This window comes from Rattus norvegicus, chromosome 10 (assembly GCF_021556685.1).
Source record: "Rattus norvegicus strain SHRSP/BbbUtx chromosome 10, alternate assembly SHRSP_T2T, whole genome shotgun sequence".
Taxonomy (NCBI): domain Eukaryota; kingdom Metazoa; phylum Chordata; class Mammalia; order Rodentia; family Muridae; genus Rattus; species Rattus norvegicus.
In genome coordinates this window covers 96,119,254-96,140,080 of record NC_141543.1, presented here as the reverse complement: position 1 = coordinate 96,140,080, position 20,827 = coordinate 96,119,254, and the positions used below count along the sequence as shown (strand labels likewise).

The following is a 20,827-nucleotide window of genomic DNA, read 5'->3' as shown; positions in this document are numbered from 1 at the left end:
TACAGTGTACTCGCATACAAAAAATAAATAAATAAACAAGGGGCCTATAAATGCAAAACTTAGCATAGCAGTTTACTGGCAAAGATATGAGAAGGAGGAAGATTCCATATAACACAGGAAGCACTGTTCATATGTAATGCTTAAGTTGCATGAAGGAATTATGGCTTCTATTTACAAATACTTCATAATGTGTGTAGTATAATATATAATTTTACATTTTTCAAATATCATATTTAAAGCCACATATTCAGCATCAACTGTATTCACACCAAGTGATGTTTCCTTAGCATAACTCCTGCCAATCATTGGTAGAACATTTGGCCAGGACTTAAGTGTGCATGGACAAAACTAGTTGGCAAAAGTATGACGTTGTCATTTGCTCCATGCCAAACACTTTTATTGTCTCGCTTTTTATATCTTAAGAAATCTGGATGATTTGAACAACGTGTTAAAAATGTTTAGATAAATCAGGAATTGTGATTTTTTTTCCTGTTGCAATTTAAGCATTTCTCACTACTTAACACATAGCGAACATATTCATTAAACACAAGTAACACTGTTTTACATACAGGTACACTTACCGAAGCATATCTGAAAAGAGCACATAACCTAGTGAAGGACACCATCATCAGTGTCATCCATTGATGAACTGACATGACATGTGATCACAATGAGTGCTGTAAGCCCAGAGTTCCCCCAGTCCCACACGCTTCTGTTTTAATCATTTGTGATGAAATTACTCAGTGATTTCATATATTTAAGGGTAATCATCATCCCAGACATGGGCAGCTGGAGCCCAAGATTACGGTGCTTAGACCAAGATGCTGAGAACAGAGTAATGGGCCAACAATGCTGGCGAGAATCCTCCAGTGCCCTTGTCCTTTGCCAGGCTTTACCATGGTTTTGTGGCAATAGAATGTGCCCAAACTAGCATGCTCTCCTGTCCTTGCTTTGTTTCCTTGAATGGTGCAATGTCTGGATTAAGTGGGATTAGTAATTGTGGAAATGGTCATTTCAGTGGATGTCTGGGGAGCTTAAATCCCCCTACCCTTAGCGTTCATTGCTTCTCACTGTCACTTTCCATGCAATTTTCCTTTAACGTTTTAATCGTACTATCATTCTCCAGTGTCTTCTACATTTTTTCCTTTCCTCCAGATCTTCCCATTCCAGTAGAATACCTGAATAAACCAGTTTTACCAGTCTAGGGACAAGAACTATATCATGAATGAAAACACATGAGGTCATCACCTACTTTTATATTTAAAAATTTCCCACTGTACATGATGAACATCTAGAGGTAAACATTGGCTACCTGAGGCAGGCACACAAATTCCAGATTTTCTGAGCAACTTCTAAGCATCCTAAATGCTCACCGTCAGGGGTCAGGCTGTGCTTCAGATCCTTGATTTCTTCATTTGTGAGTTTTGACCCCATGTTTTTCAAAACCTTGTCGAGTTTATTGATATTAACAGTCCCACCTAGGAAAATCAAGAGGAACTAGTAAAATCTGATGGATTCTAATCCTAGAGTTCTCCATTTCACTTAAGGGTTCCAGTTTTAATGAGACTATTTCGGCCACAAAAAGGTAATGAGCTTTAAAATGGGATGTATTTCCTCAGTTTGAACTCTGGTGCTATGTTTACGGACCTCTATGAATCAGCATAAAGTCTCATCAATTAAACACTGTCAAGGTGGACTCAAACTCAATGGCTTCCTTTTCTCTCTTCCTGGCAGTAGGGATTGAACTCAAAGCCTTACTCATAGAAACCAAGAACTCTACCACTGATCTACAAGTCTAGCCCCACTACTAATTTTCAAACAGGCAGTCATCCACTTGATTTGTACTAATACAAATGTCTTCTTTTCATTAATAAGTAGTTCTGACTTGTTTACTTTATAAGATTTAAGATCATCTCAGCTCCTACCTGAATTGTTCCCTTTGCTTCACATTCTTATACAACTTCCTTTTTCAAAAAACACGAATGTAATAAAAAAAATAGAAAATCCAACAATGTAAACAAATTTTGTTTGTAACAAAAGGCAATTAACAAAGAAAGGTAAATTAAAATGTAGGTAAGTTGATGGGTCTCTTCCATTTTTTTTTTTGACATACTTCACTTACGATTAATAGACTTCAAACCATCCATTATTCTGTTCTTGTGGACTTTTGCTTTAGCTACAAGAAACATAAATCAGGTCACACATAAATGAATCAGGTAGAGAGTCACTAAGGCAGCAAAAGTCATAATTTAAGATAAAAATTATATTAGTAAATTGTGGGGCACTGGTTCTCCCCTTCCACTGTGTGGGGACTGGGGAAAGAACTCAGTTCAGTAGGCTTGGTGGCAAGCACTTCTGCCCTGTAAACCATCTTGACAGTCCCCCACTTTCTCTTTTGAGACAGCATTGCTGAACATGAAGCTTGCCATTGGCTAACCAGTAATCTGCTTGTCCCATCTCTGCTCCCCTGTGGAGATTAGAGCTTTAGCGCACACTGCCATGCCCTGCTTTGTATGTGAGTACCAGAGATTTGAACTCAGATCCTCATACTAACACAGTGCTAGTTACTTTTCTATTGCTGTGTCAAGACACTATGACCAAGGTATGAAAGAAGTCATTTAATATGGGGCTTACAATTTTAGACAGAATTCATGACTGTCATGAGGAGCAGCATGGCAGCAGGCAGGCAGGCATGAGGCTGAAACAGTAGCTAAGAGCTCACATCTTGAGACACTACCATGAAGCAGAGTGAGCTAACTGGCCATATTGTGGGTTTTTGAAACCCCAAAGCTCACCCCTGGTGATATACCCCCTCCAACAAAGCCACACCCCACAATCCTTCCCAAAATGTTCCACCAACTAGGGATTAAAATATGAGCTTCTGAGGGCCATTTGCTTTCTAATCACCACTCACGGCAAGTGTTTTAAATATTTCTCCAGACCATGGATATAATCATTTTAAAAATGAAATTATATTATTCATTTCTTAAAAATTATTGATAATTTTTATCCTCTACAAGCAACATACTTTATACATTTGGATATCATATGTGGTGATGCTTATTTTTTAAAATTTTAAAAAGTATTTTATGTGTAAGGGTATTTTGGCAGCATGCATGCATGTGTACCACATGTATGCCCAGTGCCCACAGAGGCTGGAAGAGCGTATCAGATATTCTGAAACTGGAGTTACAGATGAGTATAAGTTGCCATGTGGGTGCTGGGGATCAAACTCAAGTCCCTGGAAGAGCAGTCAGTGCTCTTAACTGATGAACTATCTCTTCAGTCCCAAAATTTACTTATTTTTATTTTGTTTTATGTGTGTAAATGTTTTGCCTAAATATATGTATGCATAACTGATGTCCAGGGTGGTGGAAGAGAGCATTGGATTCCTTAATGTACGGTTATGAGATGCCATGCTCTTAATCACTGAGCCACACCCTAGTCCCTTCCCAACCTTTTAACTTTTAAAAGATATTTTCTCTCCTCCTTCATTGTCAGTCTTCTGGGGCTCTTTAACTGTTTCCTATAAACAAGTTACTGTCATCTATCTATCATCTATCTATCTATCTATCTATCTATCTACCATCTATCTTCCTACTTATAATTGTGTGTATATATATATATACATATATATATATGATTCCATTGGCGTGAGATAATTAATCTGAATAAAATTTGAAAGTATTTTTGATGCATTTATAGAAAATCTTTATACACATTTCAGAAGCAATAAAAGTGACATTACAATCAAGACAAAATTAGCATTTTAAAACACTTACTAGTGATGGGTAGACTTTCTAGCAGCTCTTTGTGTTCCAATTTTGTGAGAGCTATCCCCATTTCATTCAGAACATTTCCCATATCACTGATATCAATGTCTCCCCCTTGAACATCATAGAAACAGGCATATGTTAATGTAGAAAAATCCCTCCTCCCTCCGAACACATATGAAGGTCTCTGACAACAACTATATTAATGCACACGAATATTCCAAATGCTCACAATTCTCACTAATTGGGACAGAAATATAATTTTTCACTATTAATGTGATAATAGAATAAAGATTACAAGAGGTAAATCAGTATACTGTGGGTAAAAATTGCATTATTTTTATCAGAATCCCATTTCTCCTGTAATTCTCAGTAAGAAAAATTTTATCTTTATGAAAATCTGTTTATAATTTCGTGTGCTAATTTAGATTTTGAAGTTAGTTATAATTTATCTATCAGAAATTTGTACTGAGCTAGGGCTAAAATGCAAATGTTCTAAACTACAATTGCAGGTAGTTCATCAACATAGAATAAAAGGAAGAGAGAATAAAAACCAGTACAAAGTAATAGTACAGCACAAGTATATAATTTGATATAAAATTGACTATGATTTAGAGAGGCTAACCTGTAATAGCTTCTACTGTTTCTAGCACTTGTCCAAGATGAATCTTTCCATCAGCTGCAAGAAAAATCACAATTAGCACAAGAGATTAATAGTTAAGAGTTATAGTCTATCGGCTTAATCTGAATCAATCAAAGTTGCATATGTAATAAGGGCAAGAACTAATTTATGTTTGGTGGAGGACTGGTAAAGAAAATGTTTTCTAAGTTTTATGTTTACAGAAATGTTAGAATAATAGACTAATGATGTTGGAAGAGGATCTGGAGACCCATAAATCTAGTGTAAACCCCACGTTCTTTCCAGGATTTATGCTGTCAATTAGATTTTCATTATCTTGTTGGGGGGGGGAGGGTTGTGTGTGAGAGAGACAGAGACAGGGAGATAGAAATACAGAGACAGATTTTCCCTGTGTAGCCAGGCTGGTCTCAACTTGGAATTTTCTGCCTTGGTCTCTGAGTGTAACTACACCCGTGACTCATCCTTAGGTACATTTTCTTTTATTGCTTTTTTACCTGATAACTTGAAAGGAATGACTGGTGATATGTGTTATTAATCTTTTGTTAATAATGTATTTATCAACTCTGGATAAAGGTTTCTATTATCTATGAGGAAAAAAAGAATTAGTGGTAGAGAGTTGTGGACATATGGCATCATTTCATTACCAAGAAAGACTGATAATCTCTAGTGAGAGGGACTATGAGGTCAAGGTGGTAAGAAAGCAATCTGAGGGGGCTGGGGATTTAGCTCAGTGGTAGAGCGCTTGCCTAGGAAGCGCAAGGCCCTGGGTTCGGTCCCCAGCTCCGAAAAAAAAAAAAAAAAAAAAAGAAAGCAATCTGAGGCTCAACAGTGTTGGAGTAGTTGCCGGAGTATGTCCTAGGACAAACCTACCCAAGACAAGATTCTAGCTTTGTTCTATTTTCCTACCAGACCTCAATTAGGAAGCATGAATTCAAAAATAAACTTAAGAAGAATTTCAGAATATCAAATGGCAGAGCATTAAATCTGAAATATGATTCTTCTGAGTGTGAATTTATATTGTTTTACCAATTGTATACCATACATACATATACATATATATATGTAAAAGTCTCACAATACAAACAAATTCTTTACTCCAAAGATTCAATAGGAAGTTTGAATGCATGAACTATAGATCCTGTCCCTCAGGCCTTCATAAAATTTCTAGACAAGCCCTTTAAATATACAATTCTGAATCACAATACTGTAGAAAATAGCAATCAAAGACAAGATGCCCACTAACTAGAGCTTGAGGGATATGAGGTAGGAATAGGGTAATGACAGAGAAGTTGAGGTCGTAGAAAGAAGGAAGGACCCTAAAACTTGCCCTCTTTAAACCAGCTCCCCTACTGCAGAATTTAAGACATGTCTGGATGTAGCTCATTACAGACTTCTTCAAGAATGTCTCCGTTAGTGAGGTGGGGAGACAACTCAGTCAACAAATGCTACACAGGCATGAGGAACTGAGTTTAGATCTCCAACACCCATGTATGAAGCCAAGCATGCTGGGTAAGTCTTTAGTCCTAAAACTGGGGGAGTGGGAGGACAGAGACAGGAAGATCCTTGAAGCCCCCGGCTAGCCAGCCTGGCCCTATTTGGTGAGCTCTTGCCCAGTAAGAAACTGCATCTTACAAGGTAGAAAAGTGATAAAAGAAGACATCTGACATCAACCTTTGGGCTACACCACACACACACACACACACACACACACACACACCCCTACACACCCATACTCCTACACACCCATACTCCTACACACATACGCCTGTATACACCCCTGCACACGCCCCCACTCACAACTTGTTAATCAGGATCAAAACAGCTGCTGCACATAGCTTGGGATTTGTTACATGGGAACATAGTTATCTTACGGAAGGTAATGAGAAGAACATGGTCCTAATCAACTGATACTAGGTAGATTTAGTGATAGCCATATAATTTTTTCTGTAGGTATGCTGGTTGCCCTGAAACCATAGGATGTGTGTATGGTTTAGGCAATTATGAATTCATTTTCACTCTTTCCTATCAGCAACTTAATCTGTTTCTGCTGTATTCAGTCAGTCCACTTTCCACACATTTATCAAATATTTCAGGTTTATTCTTTCTCAGTTGCTTCATTTATTTCAACTTGCACTGGAGAGAATAGCTCTAATGTATTTAAATATGACACATTTTAAGTGTTTTTTTTTTTAAATTAGTTTGTTCTTTTGCTAAAATAAAATAAATAGGCAGCCATGAGTCCAGGATTGTTTCTGAACTCAGAATCCTTAGAGAAGTGAGCTAAAACTGGAAGGTATTCCATTTAACTGATAGATTTAGGAAGGAAAAAAAATCTAAAGAAAACAAAACTAAACCAGTTGCAAACAGCTACCAGCCATTAATCACAGGGATCACATAAAACAAGGAAATTCCTTACTATAGCCAATTGGGTAAATTCTCTTGGTTCCTACAGTCAGACTGTAAATGCCTACATGGGTATCCAGGACTGTTATCTCTGGACTGGAGAGGCTGAGGCGGGAAAATGGTAAGTTCAAGGCCAGCCTGCACTACATAGTGTGACTCCATTTCAGGAAAAAAGAAAAAATGTCTGCTGTGCACACCGCAGAAGAGGCTCTCTGAATTCTCTGAATGTCTGGTTCTCAGAGTGTCCAGATTTTAATGTTCAGAGTCTGTCGAATTTTTCTTTAAATGCTCTAATACATATTGTTCTCAAATTGGGACTGTTTTTCCCCTTACCTTTGAATAATATTTTTATAAGTAAAATATAAGCAGTGAATATATGTCCCCTATCACCATGTCAGTTCTTGTCTACAATTCACTGTGATGTACAACACTCACCAGTGAGTGGTAGATTTTCTGTCAGACTCTCATGTTCTTTATCTGTGAGCTCGATGCCCAGACTTTCCAGAACAGTATCTAGGTTATTGACTCTAACCATTCCTCCTTGGGAAAGAAACAAAAAGAATTATAAAAAAAAATATTAGCTAATGCTTCCAATATATGCATATACCTAGGCCTAGATTTTTAATCTTTAATCTTATATTTCAGCACAACAAGAGTATATGTGTATAATTTATTTGTATTAGTGAATAATCATTGAAAGTTAGCTCAGCCAATCAGCTACAATCAAGCGAAGTATTTACAGCAGAAATAGTCTAAGGTTAAAGCATTGCTTGGGACTGTGATCATGTGCTTCGAGTTGCATGGCTTTAAAAACTGCCTGTCCTATAAGGTATCAAAGATATCAAAGATAGCAGTCTCTGTGGGGCGTAGAAGGAACACTAGGCAAGCCTTCCTCTAGAACAGTCATGGCAGCACTGGAGAGTCCTGGCTTTAGCTCCCCATAGTCAATTCTGCTTTGTTGGTACAGTTTAAGATGTATTAAAAACTATAACCACTCTCTCCACCTGAATATCACTGACAATACCCTCATCATCCAAAATTCTGCAAAGAACATTGCTAACTGACAGTATTCCAGGAGCCTGGGCTGTTAGGGGACTGGCTGAGGCCTGGAAGAGACTCTGTCATCACACAGCCCAAAGCCAAACTTCTCTTCCTTTCCTGTTCTTTGTAATCAATTGTACTGAGGAAGGGAGTGGGAAGGCGACTTAGCCACAATCCACCCTTTCTTCTTCATCCTTTGTTTGTTAATTGGCTTTAAGGAGAATGATATAGTATTTTTTAAAATGAGGATATTTTTTGATTTGTGAAATAAAATAAAATAATCTTTCTGAATTGCTGTTGAATAGTTCACAGAGAAATGAGTAATATTTTCTTTATTACATCCGGGAAGTCTTTATATTTTGAATGATTTTTTTTGAGGGCTTGGATTAAAAAGATTCAAAAATGGACATCTTGTGAGCTATAACATGAATGATTACATCAAAGTACTGAGTATAGGAAAAGGGAAATCTAAATATAGGGACATAGGCACAATTAAAACCCACTGTTACCAGTGCATGTGCTGACTTCTTAGCAGATTTTTCTGCCAATCACACTTCATACAAACCTTTCATAGCCTTCACTTGTTCCAACACTCTCTTCTCAAACACTGTTCCAGATTCTGCAAGAAAGAAGTGAAATTGATCCCCCAAGGAAAAGAAAGTTACAGCTTTCGAGCAAGCAGCTAGTTTCAGTCAGTGAGATTTTTAAGGCGTTTTAGGGAAATCTTCCCTAACATCCTATGAAAATAGTTTTTAAAAGGTAAATTTTCTCAGAGACACAAATATATATGGGAGAGACCTGATGGGTAGCTACCTAGGAACTATCTCCATGTCCTTCTGTTTCCTCTCCCGCACCCTTCTCTCCTAAACAGAACCTTAGCATAACTTACTCTCCGTGGTTTGTCTTCTTTCCCTCATGTGTTTAGGGCTCAATAACATGGATGGGCCAGAATTAAATCAATTCTGAAGGCAGAATTATTAAAGAGCTTGGTAAATCTTAGATTAAAATTCTATTACAGGGAATGTGTTGGGGTTTTTTTTTTTCCTATTCATTTTCAGCACTTTGTAAACGAAGCAATAGAAGAGACACGTTTAGAAAACTATCCACGACCCCTAAGAATCCAGTCCCTTAAAAAGGCATTTGCTTAGCTCACCATGGATGGGGAGGGCATTCAATAGCACCTCTTCTTCTTTTTTAGAAAGTTCGATCCCCATGTCTCTCAGAACCATTAGTAGATCATTGACATCAATGTGTCTTCCTTTTGAAAAATAGCGACATTGACATCTTGTCATTTGGAGAACAATCCAATTGGGTCCAGTTATAAATACCTCATCTTTTCTATCTTATCGTCAACCTCAATCACCTCCAACTACAAAGAACTATCGGGGGCCCCAGCGCGTCATCCCTTATCTTTACAAAAGGAACGTGCCCTCAGTGGTAGGTTTGTGCACGGTGGCTGACACAACTGAGCAGAACTTTGAGTTAAGAGTTCTCAGCAATTTAGAATGGGAGATTCGTGATACTGGACGGAGAAACTAATAGGAAGACTCTTAATTATGTGATCATTGTGCTCACAATGGCGTTGACACATGGATCCCCCAGAAAGTTTTAATTTGTTATATACTGTGCCCATCAAAAGAAGGGGTCATTCAAATCCTGTAGAAGGAAATCGTATTACTGATGGATGAAAGGTAGTTCCTTCAAATTTCTTTGCAAAAATAAAACATTTAAATTTTCTTATTAAATTTAAATCCCCCAAATAAGACTTTTTTTTTGAGCATCTACTAGTTAAACAGTCATAAGACTAAATATTCCAGCTGGATAACTTGAAAAATTATTTTAAACATTAACATGTCAGACTGGATACTCACCAGTATAACCTTCTATGGTCTCTATTAAGTTTCTCAATTCAACCTTCTGACTATCTGTTAAGAAAACACATATAAAAGCCCGGCACTGGTGGCACATGCCTTTAATCATATTGACACCAAAGTATAAAATAGAAATAAGTTAATATTTATAGACTCTATAATTTTACCTTGTGTTTTTTTCATTCTCTGTGCTAGAAACCCTGTATCATGGTTACCAGAGAATGACCTATTATGAGTTGGGAAATTTTGCTTGTAGTAGTCTGGAGTCAGCCACAATATTGTTACCTTCTCCTATAGTGTCTGCTTGATGTTTCTCATGCCCCAGAAATCTGTTTATTCTATAGACTCTCATTATATCTTGAGTTAGCACCAGGTGTTACGAGTTGCATGTGTTATAATAATAGTGTTTTAATTTGGATTTTAAAAGGATATCCCTATGTAATGAGTTGGCATGTTCTGTTTCCAGCTCCTTACTCTTTTATCACATAGAATAAATTGCCACTCTGATGACTAATGTATTTCATAAAGCAGAAACTAAATATTTATTTGTAAAACTGGTTTAAAAATAATTGTAACGGAGGCATGTTACATGGCCAAAATTTGCTCAGAAAGTTAAGGTAGTTTAGAATCTCAGATATTTCTCTTCTATTTCATAAAAAATGACTAAGAAGTGTTTTCTGTTGTTCACTCCAAAATAAAATTTTCTGTGTTTCTAATTGCAACTGAATATGTTTAAATGCATGCTTCATGTGATTGAGAAGCTGACAAGACTGTTAAACATCCCATAATAATCTGAGTTTTTGCTCATTGTCTTGTTGACAGCTGAAAGCAACCATCAACTGTCCACAGTGTCCCTAAATTTCCCCAGAGGAGAACTTTCGTTCCTTGTTTTCTCCTTTAAAAGTAAATAAGCTATCATCATTTTTTTCTGAAAGACTTACACGTAAATAACTCACATACGGCATAACTGGATTTTAGGGTATGTGAATTATACATTTAAAAGCTGCATGAGGGGTTGGGGATTTAGCTCAGTGGTAGAGTGCTTGCCTAGCAAGCGCAAGGCCCTGGGTTCGGTCCCCAGCTCCGAAAAAAAAAAAAAAAGAAAGAAAAGAAAAAAAAAGCTGCATGATTTTAGTGTGTGCAGAACTACACAACCATGGCCATGATCACCTCAAACCTCACATGCCATAGTCTGGATCCATCACTTCACCCTGCTTCTACTGCTGCCAATCGTACACAGTGCACATTAATACAAAAATGTGCTCTTTCACATGCAGCTTCTTCAAGTCATTCTATAATCGATTTCTTCGATTTACTGCACTTCAACAGGACTTCAGCTTTAACTGTGTTTCAGAATTTGCTTCTAAATTATTTTTATATTATTATTATTATTATTATTATTATTATTATTATATTTCTTTACTTACATTTCAAATGTTATTCCCTTTCCTGGTTTCCTGTCCATCAGCTCCATCCCCTCCCCCTCCCCCATACGGGTGTTCTCCTCATCCATCCCCCTTATCCCCCAATTCCCCTGCACTGGGGGTCCAACTTTGGCAGGACCAAGGGCTTCCCCTTCCACTGGTGCCCCAACAAGGCTATTCTCTGCTACATATGCAGTTGGAGCCCTGGGTCAGTCCATGTATAGTCTTTCAGGAGTGGTTTAGTCCCTGGAAGCTCTTGTTGGTTGGCATTGTTGTTCTTATGGGGTTGCAAGCTCCATCAACTCTTTCAATCCTTACTCTAATTCTCCCCCCAAGGGGGTCCTGTTCTCAGTTCAGTGATTTGTTGCTAGCATTGACCTCTGTATTGGACACGCTCTGGATGTGTCTCTCAGGAGAGATCTATATCCGGTTCCTTTCAGCATGTACTTTTTAGCTTCATCAATCTTATCTAGTTTTGATGGCTGTAAATATATGGGCCACATGTGGGGCAGGCTCTGAATGGCCATTCCTCCAGTCACTGCTCTAAATTTTGCTTTCATATCCCCTCTTATGGATATTTTTCCCCTTTTAAGGAGTGGGAGCATCCGCATTTTGGTTTTCCTTCTTCTTGAGCTTAGCCCAAAAGCTTGAATTATCCAAGATGCAAACCACAGACCACAGGAAGCTCAAGAAGAAGGATGACCAAAATGCTTCTAAATTCTTAAAGAGAGTGATTGAGAATATGGCCAAAGGATTGTGGGGTTTGATCTGGGAAGCGGGATATCACACATTCCAGATATTGCAGCCTGGATGTTTGAAGGCCCTTGATGCTGAGAGAGTGAGAAAGGGTGATCATATGGCTGTGGTAGCTGTCTCCTTTGTTAATACTCTCCAGCCTTGAGTTGCTATTTTCTGTTACCAGTCTTGACTTCCCTTCTCACTTGCTTAGGCTGCCTTCCCCCAGATGCTTGTCTTTCTATAATTTTTTCCTAGTCTTGGTAATACTTCTAGACATCTTTTTTAATATTCTCTTAGATCTAAAATTAAAGGAGTTGCTGGCCCATATCAATAATATAATAAGAAGAAAATACCATTTTATTTGCGTTCTACGTCTGTTCTTATAAGTGTTGTCATCTTAGTGGAAGAACTCTTTTCCAAAGTTCGTGATACACAAGCACTCGTTCTCCAATGTGTCTGACTGGAACAATTAGATGTACACACTCACCATCAACAGGCAATTTCTCCAGCAATTCTTCCATCTCTGTGTCTGTGAATTTCATTTCCATGTTTTGCAAAACTGTGTCTATGTTAGCAACATCCACAACCCCGCCTTTGGAAAAAAGAAAGGAATATTTAAAAAATGGAATAACCTCAAAAACTTGACACAAGCTATTCACCACTGTCAGTTCAAAGCCCAGTGCAGTATGATTGGCTGTACAAAAACTGCCAATAAAATGGGTCCTCAGGGTGTGGGATCGGTTGATACAGCTAACTCCCAAAGGTTGTGCTCTAAGTCCTACCCTACTTGCAGAAATAAGAAAATGAAAGTCACATAAATGCAGGTAACAATCACACTTCTAATCCAGGAAAGAATACATGGTTCTTTCCTCAGAGTATCTCCAAATAGTTTACCTAAGACTTTGAACCATTCTGCTGATATTTTTGTCAAATTATAAAATATTGCAGGCATGTGAAGTCTTCATGATGATACGACTGACATCTATGTCAGTCAGCTTTAGGAATAAACAGTGACAGCGCAGGAAGAGCATCCTCATGGCTTTCTTATTCCTTTCTCCTAGGAGGAATCAACTGTCATAAATGTTCAAATTATTGTGGGTATTTCATGCATGTGCGGCTAGTGGTTTGTACAGTTTTAAAGCTTACACAAACCACATTACAAGCTCGCCCTGCCACTCCTACTGGCATTATTTTTTGTAGTTTCATGCACGTTCATATCCAAACATAGAGCTCTTCATTCATGCTACTTCCTATTGCTCTTCAAAAACAATGAACCATGACATGTTGACCTGTTCTCCTATAGATGGATATTTAGTTGTCCCCAAATTCTTGTTATAAGAAACAGTATTGATTGTGATGACTAGTGTATGCATATGCATGTGTAAGGCCCACTGGCCCAGGAGACAAGCTCTCCCTCACTCCCCAACACACACATTCCAGTAGGACAGGTGAAGAAAATATGCAATCTTTAACGTTCTGTATTTTACCTAGTCTCCTTTGAATGGGATGAGCCAATTCATACTCCAGCAATGCATGGAGGTTCCGTTGTTTGCCATCGTTGAGCAGATTGGTACTGCTTGATTTTATACTTTTTGTTGAACCTGGCACATGTGTGGTTTTCTGCTTTTGTCATGTAGATTTTCACAATTGTCAATGGCATAAAGTGTCTTTCATAATACTGACTGGTTGTCAAACTTCTACTACTACATTTTCCCAATTTAATACTTGATATTTGATTTGTTCTTGCTGATTTGTGTGTGTTTCCTATATTCTACACACCTTCGTATGTTTAAAAATAACCAACGCATCAAAACTAGAAAAAAAAACTTTACTTATGTTTAGACTTTTGAGGATTCTCCATACTGATTTCCAGAGTGGTTGTACCAGCTTGCTCTCCCACCAGCAGTGAATAAGGGCCCCGCTCCCCTCTCCCACTCACCAGCATTATTGTTAGTTATTTTGTTGATCTTAGACATTCTGACTGTGGTGAGATGAAATCTCAAAGTTGTTTTGATTTGCATTTCCCTAACTGCTAAGGATGGTGAACACTTTTGTAGAGTATTTCTTTGCCATTTTTGTTTCCTGTATCGAGAACTCTCTGTTCAGATCCATAGCCCATTTTTCAATCAGGTGGTTTCTTTCCTTGATTCTTTGTATTTTGAGTTCTTTATACATTCTAGGTATTAAAATGCCACTCATATCTTAGTACTAACCAACAGCTGTCTAATTAGACATAAGGCTTAATGAATAGAAAGGAAATATGCCTGGTTCTAGAAAACTAGCCAACTACTTGGACTAGTGAAGTCATGCATCTTAGAAGAGAGACTCCCATCATAACTTCATTAGAGCAGCATAGCACCTAACTGCATTCTAACCCTATCCTTATCAATATAGATAAGCATAGTTCTTAGCCCTTTTCAAAGAAGCTTCTTTTATAGAATAGAGAGAGCATTACAGAGGTCAACAAATCCTGTGATGCCCAGTCCCAGTGTGCAGTGGTTTGTGCTTGGCCCATGCAGAGGAAGTGTGTCACTGTGGAGGTGGGTGTTGAGGTCTTACACCTAAGCTCCACCCAGTTGGAAGATGCCCTCCTCCTAATTGGCTGCAGAACAGTGTCTTCTCCTGGCTGCCTTCAGATCCAGATGTAGAATGCTCAGCTCCTTCTCCAGCACCTTGTCTGCCTGCCTGATGTCATGCTTCCCACCGTGATGATAATGGACTGAACCTCTGAAACTGCAAGCCAGCCCCAATTAAATGTTTGCCTTGGTTTCTCTGTATATTTTGGATATTAGCCCTCTATTAGATGTAGGCTTGGTAAAGATCTTTTCCCAATCTGTAGGTTGCCTGAAGACCATTCTTAGGGTGTTTTCATGAAGAATGTGGCCGCTTTTTGCCCTTTTCTGGAGTCTGCCTGAGGCTAAGGTGAAGAGATTCACATTAGTTGCATTGAGGGAGAAGGTTTTTGTTGTTGTTGTTTTGTTTTGTTTTTTTGTATTTTTTTAAAAAAAAGCCTAGCATAGATTTGTCCTCTGGTTTCCTCTCATGAAGAACATTTTGGTCAAGTATAGCAAGCTGAGAAAGGGGGAACATGTATGCCTCATATATTAAACAGGTAACGGGAAATGGAATGGAGCTGTATTCAAGTAGATAAATGGTTAAAGGAATGGTGACCTCAGAGCAAGGTCCTACTCAGCTAAGCTTATTGTTATGTGTTTGCACTTGAACAAAGGATAACTGTATCTAGGATTATGATGACCTGTTTATTGTTTTTATTTGGACATAGGAGATATGATCATGTGTCGAATTGAAAAGGGATGAGTTGTGATAGCTTGGTTGTTGACTTGACTTTATCTGAGTTCAAGGTAGGTCTACAGAACAAGTTCCAGGACAGCCAAGTTTAGGCCGTGAAGGATTTGGAAAACAGAAAATTGATGATAATGTAATAGAACAAGGAGGCCATGTTCCAGCCCCATCAAGCAGCAGAACTTGGCAGCTTTGGCCACATGGCTTTAGAGCCAAGAATAGGGGGAACTACTGGGACAATTGATGCTGGTTAGCTGGAGCTAAGAAATTAGCAGTGGTTAGGAAGAGACAGCATCTCTGAGGTAAAATCTTCTGGGAAGTGTTTTCTGAGAGCACAAAAAGCTGTGTTGCAGAGATAGCCAAAGTTGTACCTCATGCTGTAGCTGAACATCAGAGTCACCTAGGTGGTACTAGTTTTGCAGGCATGAAGGATTCATGGAGAACAACTGAAGTTTGGCACTCTGAGAGGCCAGGAAAGGCTGTTAGTAAAGGTGCAGCCTCAGTTGTAGTTGACAGCCCAGGACCGAATGTGTCATGCAAAGAAGTAGAGGCTTAGCACCATGAAGAGAGCTTATGAGAATCTTTCAGTGAAGCCTAATTGCATCAGAAGACCCCAGTGTATTGGAGATGCCAGTACCATCGGTTGACCACCAAGAAGAGAAGCAGCAATGGAGTGGAGTCAACCAGAGCCTAGAGTGCTACAGAGGGCAGAGCGGGAGAAATGATGCAAGCCCTTTGGAGGAGCCCAGAAGATGATGTATGGATCCCATAACACTGGAACAAGAAGCTGTAACATTGAAGTTGCCTTGGGAACCTCAAGATGTTAGAGATGCCAGAGGCATAGGATGTCTGCTGAGGAAAGCTCCTAATAGAGTGGAACCAGACCAAGAAAAAGAAATGTGATCCAGTCAATATAGATGAAAAGAGTTGGAGATCTTAAGAGCACTTTGATATCACATGTGGAGATTCAGAGTTTGGAGTTTGCCAGGCTGATTTTTGATCTTGCTTTTTCGGTCCAGTATTTCCTCACTATGATATTTTGAAATGGTAATGTATATCTTGTGCTGTTGAAAGTATGTGATCTGCTTTTTAATTCTGATTTTATAGGGGATTACAGTTAAGAGACTGAGTGAAGTTTTTTGAGTGGACATTGAATTTTGGACTTTAAACATTGTTGAGACTGCAAGAGACTATGGACCTTTAAAGTTAGACTAAGTGTATTTTGCATTATTCTATGGCTAGGTAAGGCCCCAATAAACTCATTATTTAGAACAAGCCTTTGTGGTACAGAGTGGAATGTGGTGGTTTGAATATGCTTGGCCCATGGGAAGTGGCCCTTTTAGGAGATGTGGCCATGTTGGAGGAAGTGAATCACTGTAGGGGTGAGCTTCGAGGTCCTATGCTTTAGCTCCTAGCTGCCTACAGAAGAGTGTTTCCTCCTAGTTGCTGTTAGACAGATTAAGATGTAGAACTCTCTGGTCCTCCAGCACCATATCTGCCTGCATGTTGCCATGCTTCCTGCTCTGATATAATGGACTAAACCTCTGAAACTGTAAGCTGGCCCCAATTAAATGTTGTCCATTATAAGAGTTACTTTGGTCATGGTGTCTCTTTATAGCAATGGAAACCCTAAGACACAGTGGTTCTATCTACAACCCAGCTCCTTCATCTAAAGCTCAGGGAACACTCAGAAGATAGGGTGGAAGAGCTAGCCATGAGCAGATCTCATCAACTAACAATAAAGCTAGAGCTTGACAGCTTTGAGACTGGGGGCAGGAGCTCTGAGCAGCTAATCTGTCATTTGCTGCTTTGTGATCTCAGAACACTGACGTTCAGGAGTGTACTGGATATCCACAATGGAATCCCTATAGCAAGGACAGTAACACTAAGGAAGACCGGGTACCAGTCTTAGTGCTGTGGTTGCTCCCCAGATTTCCAATGCACTCAGGAGACATCCTCTAGTTAAATCATTAGCTTTCATGTGATCTCTGGAGTCTCAGGACAGTGAGGGAATTCGCCCAACCTACAGAATCCAAGGCTAAGTGTCTCCATCAGAGGTTCCCAGTACACAAAGAAAAAAGACTACTTTGGTGAAGACAGCTTTTGTAGATACCAGACATTTGATCAGTGCAGACTTAGCTGCAGCATAAATCATGAGGGGAAATGGAGTCTACATTTAAGGACCAGGTAAAGGTACTCCAACATTTCCTGTCTCATTTTGTTGTTATTGTTGTTGTTCATTTCCCCCCTGTGATTCCTTGCTTTCTGTTCCTACAGATTACTACACTATAGTGCTTTTACTTTATTGTGTTTTAACATATTTTTGTGATTCTTCAAATATTCATATAGTTAAATCTATATATCTTTTAGATGCAATATTGTTTTTCTTTTCCTAGTTTCTAGTTTCTTTTTCCAACTTTCTTTCTTCTCTACATTTAGTAGTATTTGGTTTTACTTTACTTTTTTCCTAACTGTACACACACAGACACACACACATACAGAGAGAGAGAGACAGAGACAGAGACAGAGAGAACAGAGACACAGAGACAGAGACACAGAGACAGAGACACAGAAAGAGACGTGTACATATATGTGTTATATGTGTACTATAGATATTTATATATGCACATGTATGTCATGAAACTAGAAAGGGAGAAAGGAAGAAGGGATCTTAAGCTAAGGGGAAATGGAGCTGATAATGGAGTGTATGTGTTAAGGAAGCTAGAAAGGGGACTAACCAGGGCAAAGGAGGGAATGATGGGTAGAAGAGGGCACGGGTTGGGGGTGGGATCAATGGAAGAATGAGAACAAAGGATACTGACATAGATGCATAAAGGTGCCTCATAATGCGTTACTTTGTACAGTTTCCCAAATAATTAATTTAAAAGCATTTTGAATGAAAAGAATGGTTCAAGAGTATTATTACACACAGACTCTACACTTGTAAAAATAACACTAATGTACTGACTGGACTCCAAACCTAAAGAACACAACACAAGCTTCATACTCATGAGCCTGTTCATCGTCACTTACTTTTGGAGGCCACCACCGTCTCCAGCAACCTCTTCTTGTACACCTTCCCCTTGGCTGTAAGGACAGAAAGCAGGTCACCAGGGGCCAGGAAGCAAAGGAAACCAGCCAAGGCTCTAACTTCACGATTCACCCTTATTTACAGAAGATGGAAAACAACTCAAACGGAAAAACATTCTGAATATGGCTTCCTAGATCCTGGGGGAATTACCGCGGACATTCTATCCTGCTGAAACAGAGCAGAGGTGTCTTAGTTTGCCCCTGCCCTCTCTTTAATTTCTCTGGAACCTTCCCAACCATTCACCTTTACATGTGAACCCATAGAATTTGAAGATATTTTTCTCACTGGAATGAACAAATAAAAAAAAAAAGCACACCTTTTTCTAATGTAAGAGTCATAAGAGACTCACTGCAAACCATAAGATCGCTTTCTGATGAGTGGGGATCGCTTCTAAACTATTTTTTTTTTTTAGGTTTCAAATATAAATAGTCATGAAAGTTAAAAAACAAGTTAATCGAAACTTGTGGTGCCCCTGCCCATCAAAACACACAGACTGCACCAGTGCTGTGAGAGCTAGGAAAGCAGGGAGACAGTCCCCACAACCAGAGTGTATGGTGTCTTCAGCAAATAGGCTCTTGCCATCTAGTTATGATGGGCAACCATGCATAATGACAGTATTCTTTGTATATTGTTTTGGGGGACTCTATGACCTCCCCGACCAACTAGTCACAAGGAGGGAACCTGAGTCTGACACTGAGATCTTTATTTAATAACCCATGACTTCTGGGAAGTCCATTGTTCACCTACACGTGGGACCTCTGCTCAAACTTTCTTTCTAAAAAAAACATGGTGGTTTTAATTAGCTTTATAAACCAGTAGGGTTTCATGTGACTTCTTAAAGCTTGCACTGTTTTTATTTCCAGTTATTTATTTATTTATTCACTTTAAATCCTGATCATAGTCCCCATCCCCTCCCAATCCCCCCCTTTCACATGGCCCCTCCCCTCCCCTCCCCTTCCCTTCACCTTTGAGAAGGCGGAGGTTAACCCCTGGTTACCAACCTACCCTAGAACCTCAAGTCAATGCAGGACTAGGTACATCCTCTCCCACCGAGGCCAGACAAGGCAGCCTAGAAAAGCATATCCCATAGACAGACAACAACTTTGGTATAGCCCCGCTCCACATGAAGACAGAGCTTCACATCTGCTATACATGTGCAGGGGCCTAGGTCTAGCCCTTGTATGCTCTTTGATCGGAAGTTCAGTCTCTGGGAGCCTCCAAGGGTCTATGCCGGTTTTTGTTTGTTTGGTTTTTGTTTGTTTGTTTTTAATGCTTACCATTAATTGGAAGCACGCTCTCCAGTTGGGAACATTCATTTTCTGTGAGCTCTATTCCCATTTTTTCCAGAGTACTTTTTATATCTTTGATGTTAACTTGTCCTCCTTAAAAATAAAGAAATTGAATTAAATGGGTCATGAAAGGCTCTGAAGTTTAGAAAACAAAAACACTTGTTTATTCATCGGCAGCTTCCAAAGCTTCGCAATCAAGTGCCCCAGTCACCACAAAAGCAACTGTTTCTTAAAATGTAGACTCTCCAGTTACGGGACACAGCCATAAGGGACACAGGTTAGAGAGTACAAGTTGTTTACAACATCATAGAGAGTTGATCCAAATCCAGCAGTTCTGCTCTCCTTGAGTTAGGAACGATATTGTCTTTAGTTTTATTTAAGTACTTAACCTGTTAGCTCAGCTCAAGGTGCTCTTGCTCCAATATGAATTTAATTCTACTAAGAAAATTTACTATTTCAGGTTTATTTTTTGTATAATGTGTTGGCAACCTACACCTGTTTATCAGACATATCTCTGAATTTTTCTGAAAGGGGAGATTTTGATCTTGACCAGAATATTTTTCATCTGTAAGTCTACCTTATTAATTCTGAACTCAGCTCCTTGTAACCAAAGGAGTAACAAGGACTGACTCAGCCTACATGTTAGAATTTCAGCTCCATGTACGCACTAGACTGGGTAACATGGCCCACATTTGTTAAGTTACCCCATTTTCCCTTGTTTCTTATATTGTCTTAAAATGGTTTAACACACAGTGTGTTCATAGCATTTTGACTGTGACCCAACCTTTCTGTTCTGTGTTCTCTAGTCTTCTTACTTAATGTTAGATCTGTCAGCTTTGATTGCAATAAGAAAAAAAATCCTTCCTGGCGTTCATATTATACACATTAAGGTATAAGAGGCAGTTAAAATAATTTAAATTCATCCACCTCACTGGTTAACCATAATTGTCTAGAGACGAAAAATGCTCTTATGACAGGTAGTATTCGGTTTAGGCTTCATGGACTGTGAAATCTTTATCAGAACTTCATAGTTTTATCATGACAGTGTGAAAGAATAGCATGGTACAGAAGCTAACAGAGATGGCTACTGCACGAGAAAATGCTTTCCCAGTACATTAAGAGTCATGGTTTGCCACTTGGTATTCTAGATAGTTAAATAGAAATGCCCTCTGAGCTGAAGTGGTAGAGTGGGAGGACAGAATGTGACAGTCAGAAGGAAGCATCAGAATGTAAGTGAGTGGAAGACGAAGGTCA

General features: G+C 38.9%; 1 protein-coding gene across 1 annotated transcript in view; it reads right to left on the bottom strand.

Moving 5' to 3' along the window:
- Efcab3 (EF-hand calcium binding domain 3) overlaps positions 1-20,827 on the bottom strand; it is a 506,364-nt gene that overhangs the window by 241,642 nt on the left and 243,895 nt on the right. The window contains exons 62-72 of the mRNA XM_087572380.1: positions 19,562-19,666; positions 18,227-18,280; positions 12,378-12,482; positions 9,729-9,782; positions 9,011-9,115; positions 8,423-8,476; positions 7,252-7,356; positions 4,399-4,452; positions 3,783-3,887; positions 2,123-2,176; positions 1,374-1,478 (exon numbers count right to left, since the gene is read on the bottom strand). Of these exons, the coding sequence (XP_087428506.1) occupies positions 1,374-1,478; positions 2,123-2,176; positions 3,783-3,887; positions 4,399-4,452; positions 7,252-7,356; positions 8,423-8,476; positions 9,011-9,115; positions 9,729-9,782; positions 12,378-12,482; positions 18,227-18,280; positions 19,562-19,666 (900 nt within the window). The remainder of the gene's footprint in view (positions 1-1,373; positions 1,479-2,122; positions 2,177-3,782; positions 3,888-4,398; positions 4,453-7,251; positions 7,357-8,422; positions 8,477-9,010; positions 9,116-9,728; positions 9,783-12,377; positions 12,483-18,226; positions 18,281-19,561; positions 19,667-20,827) is intronic.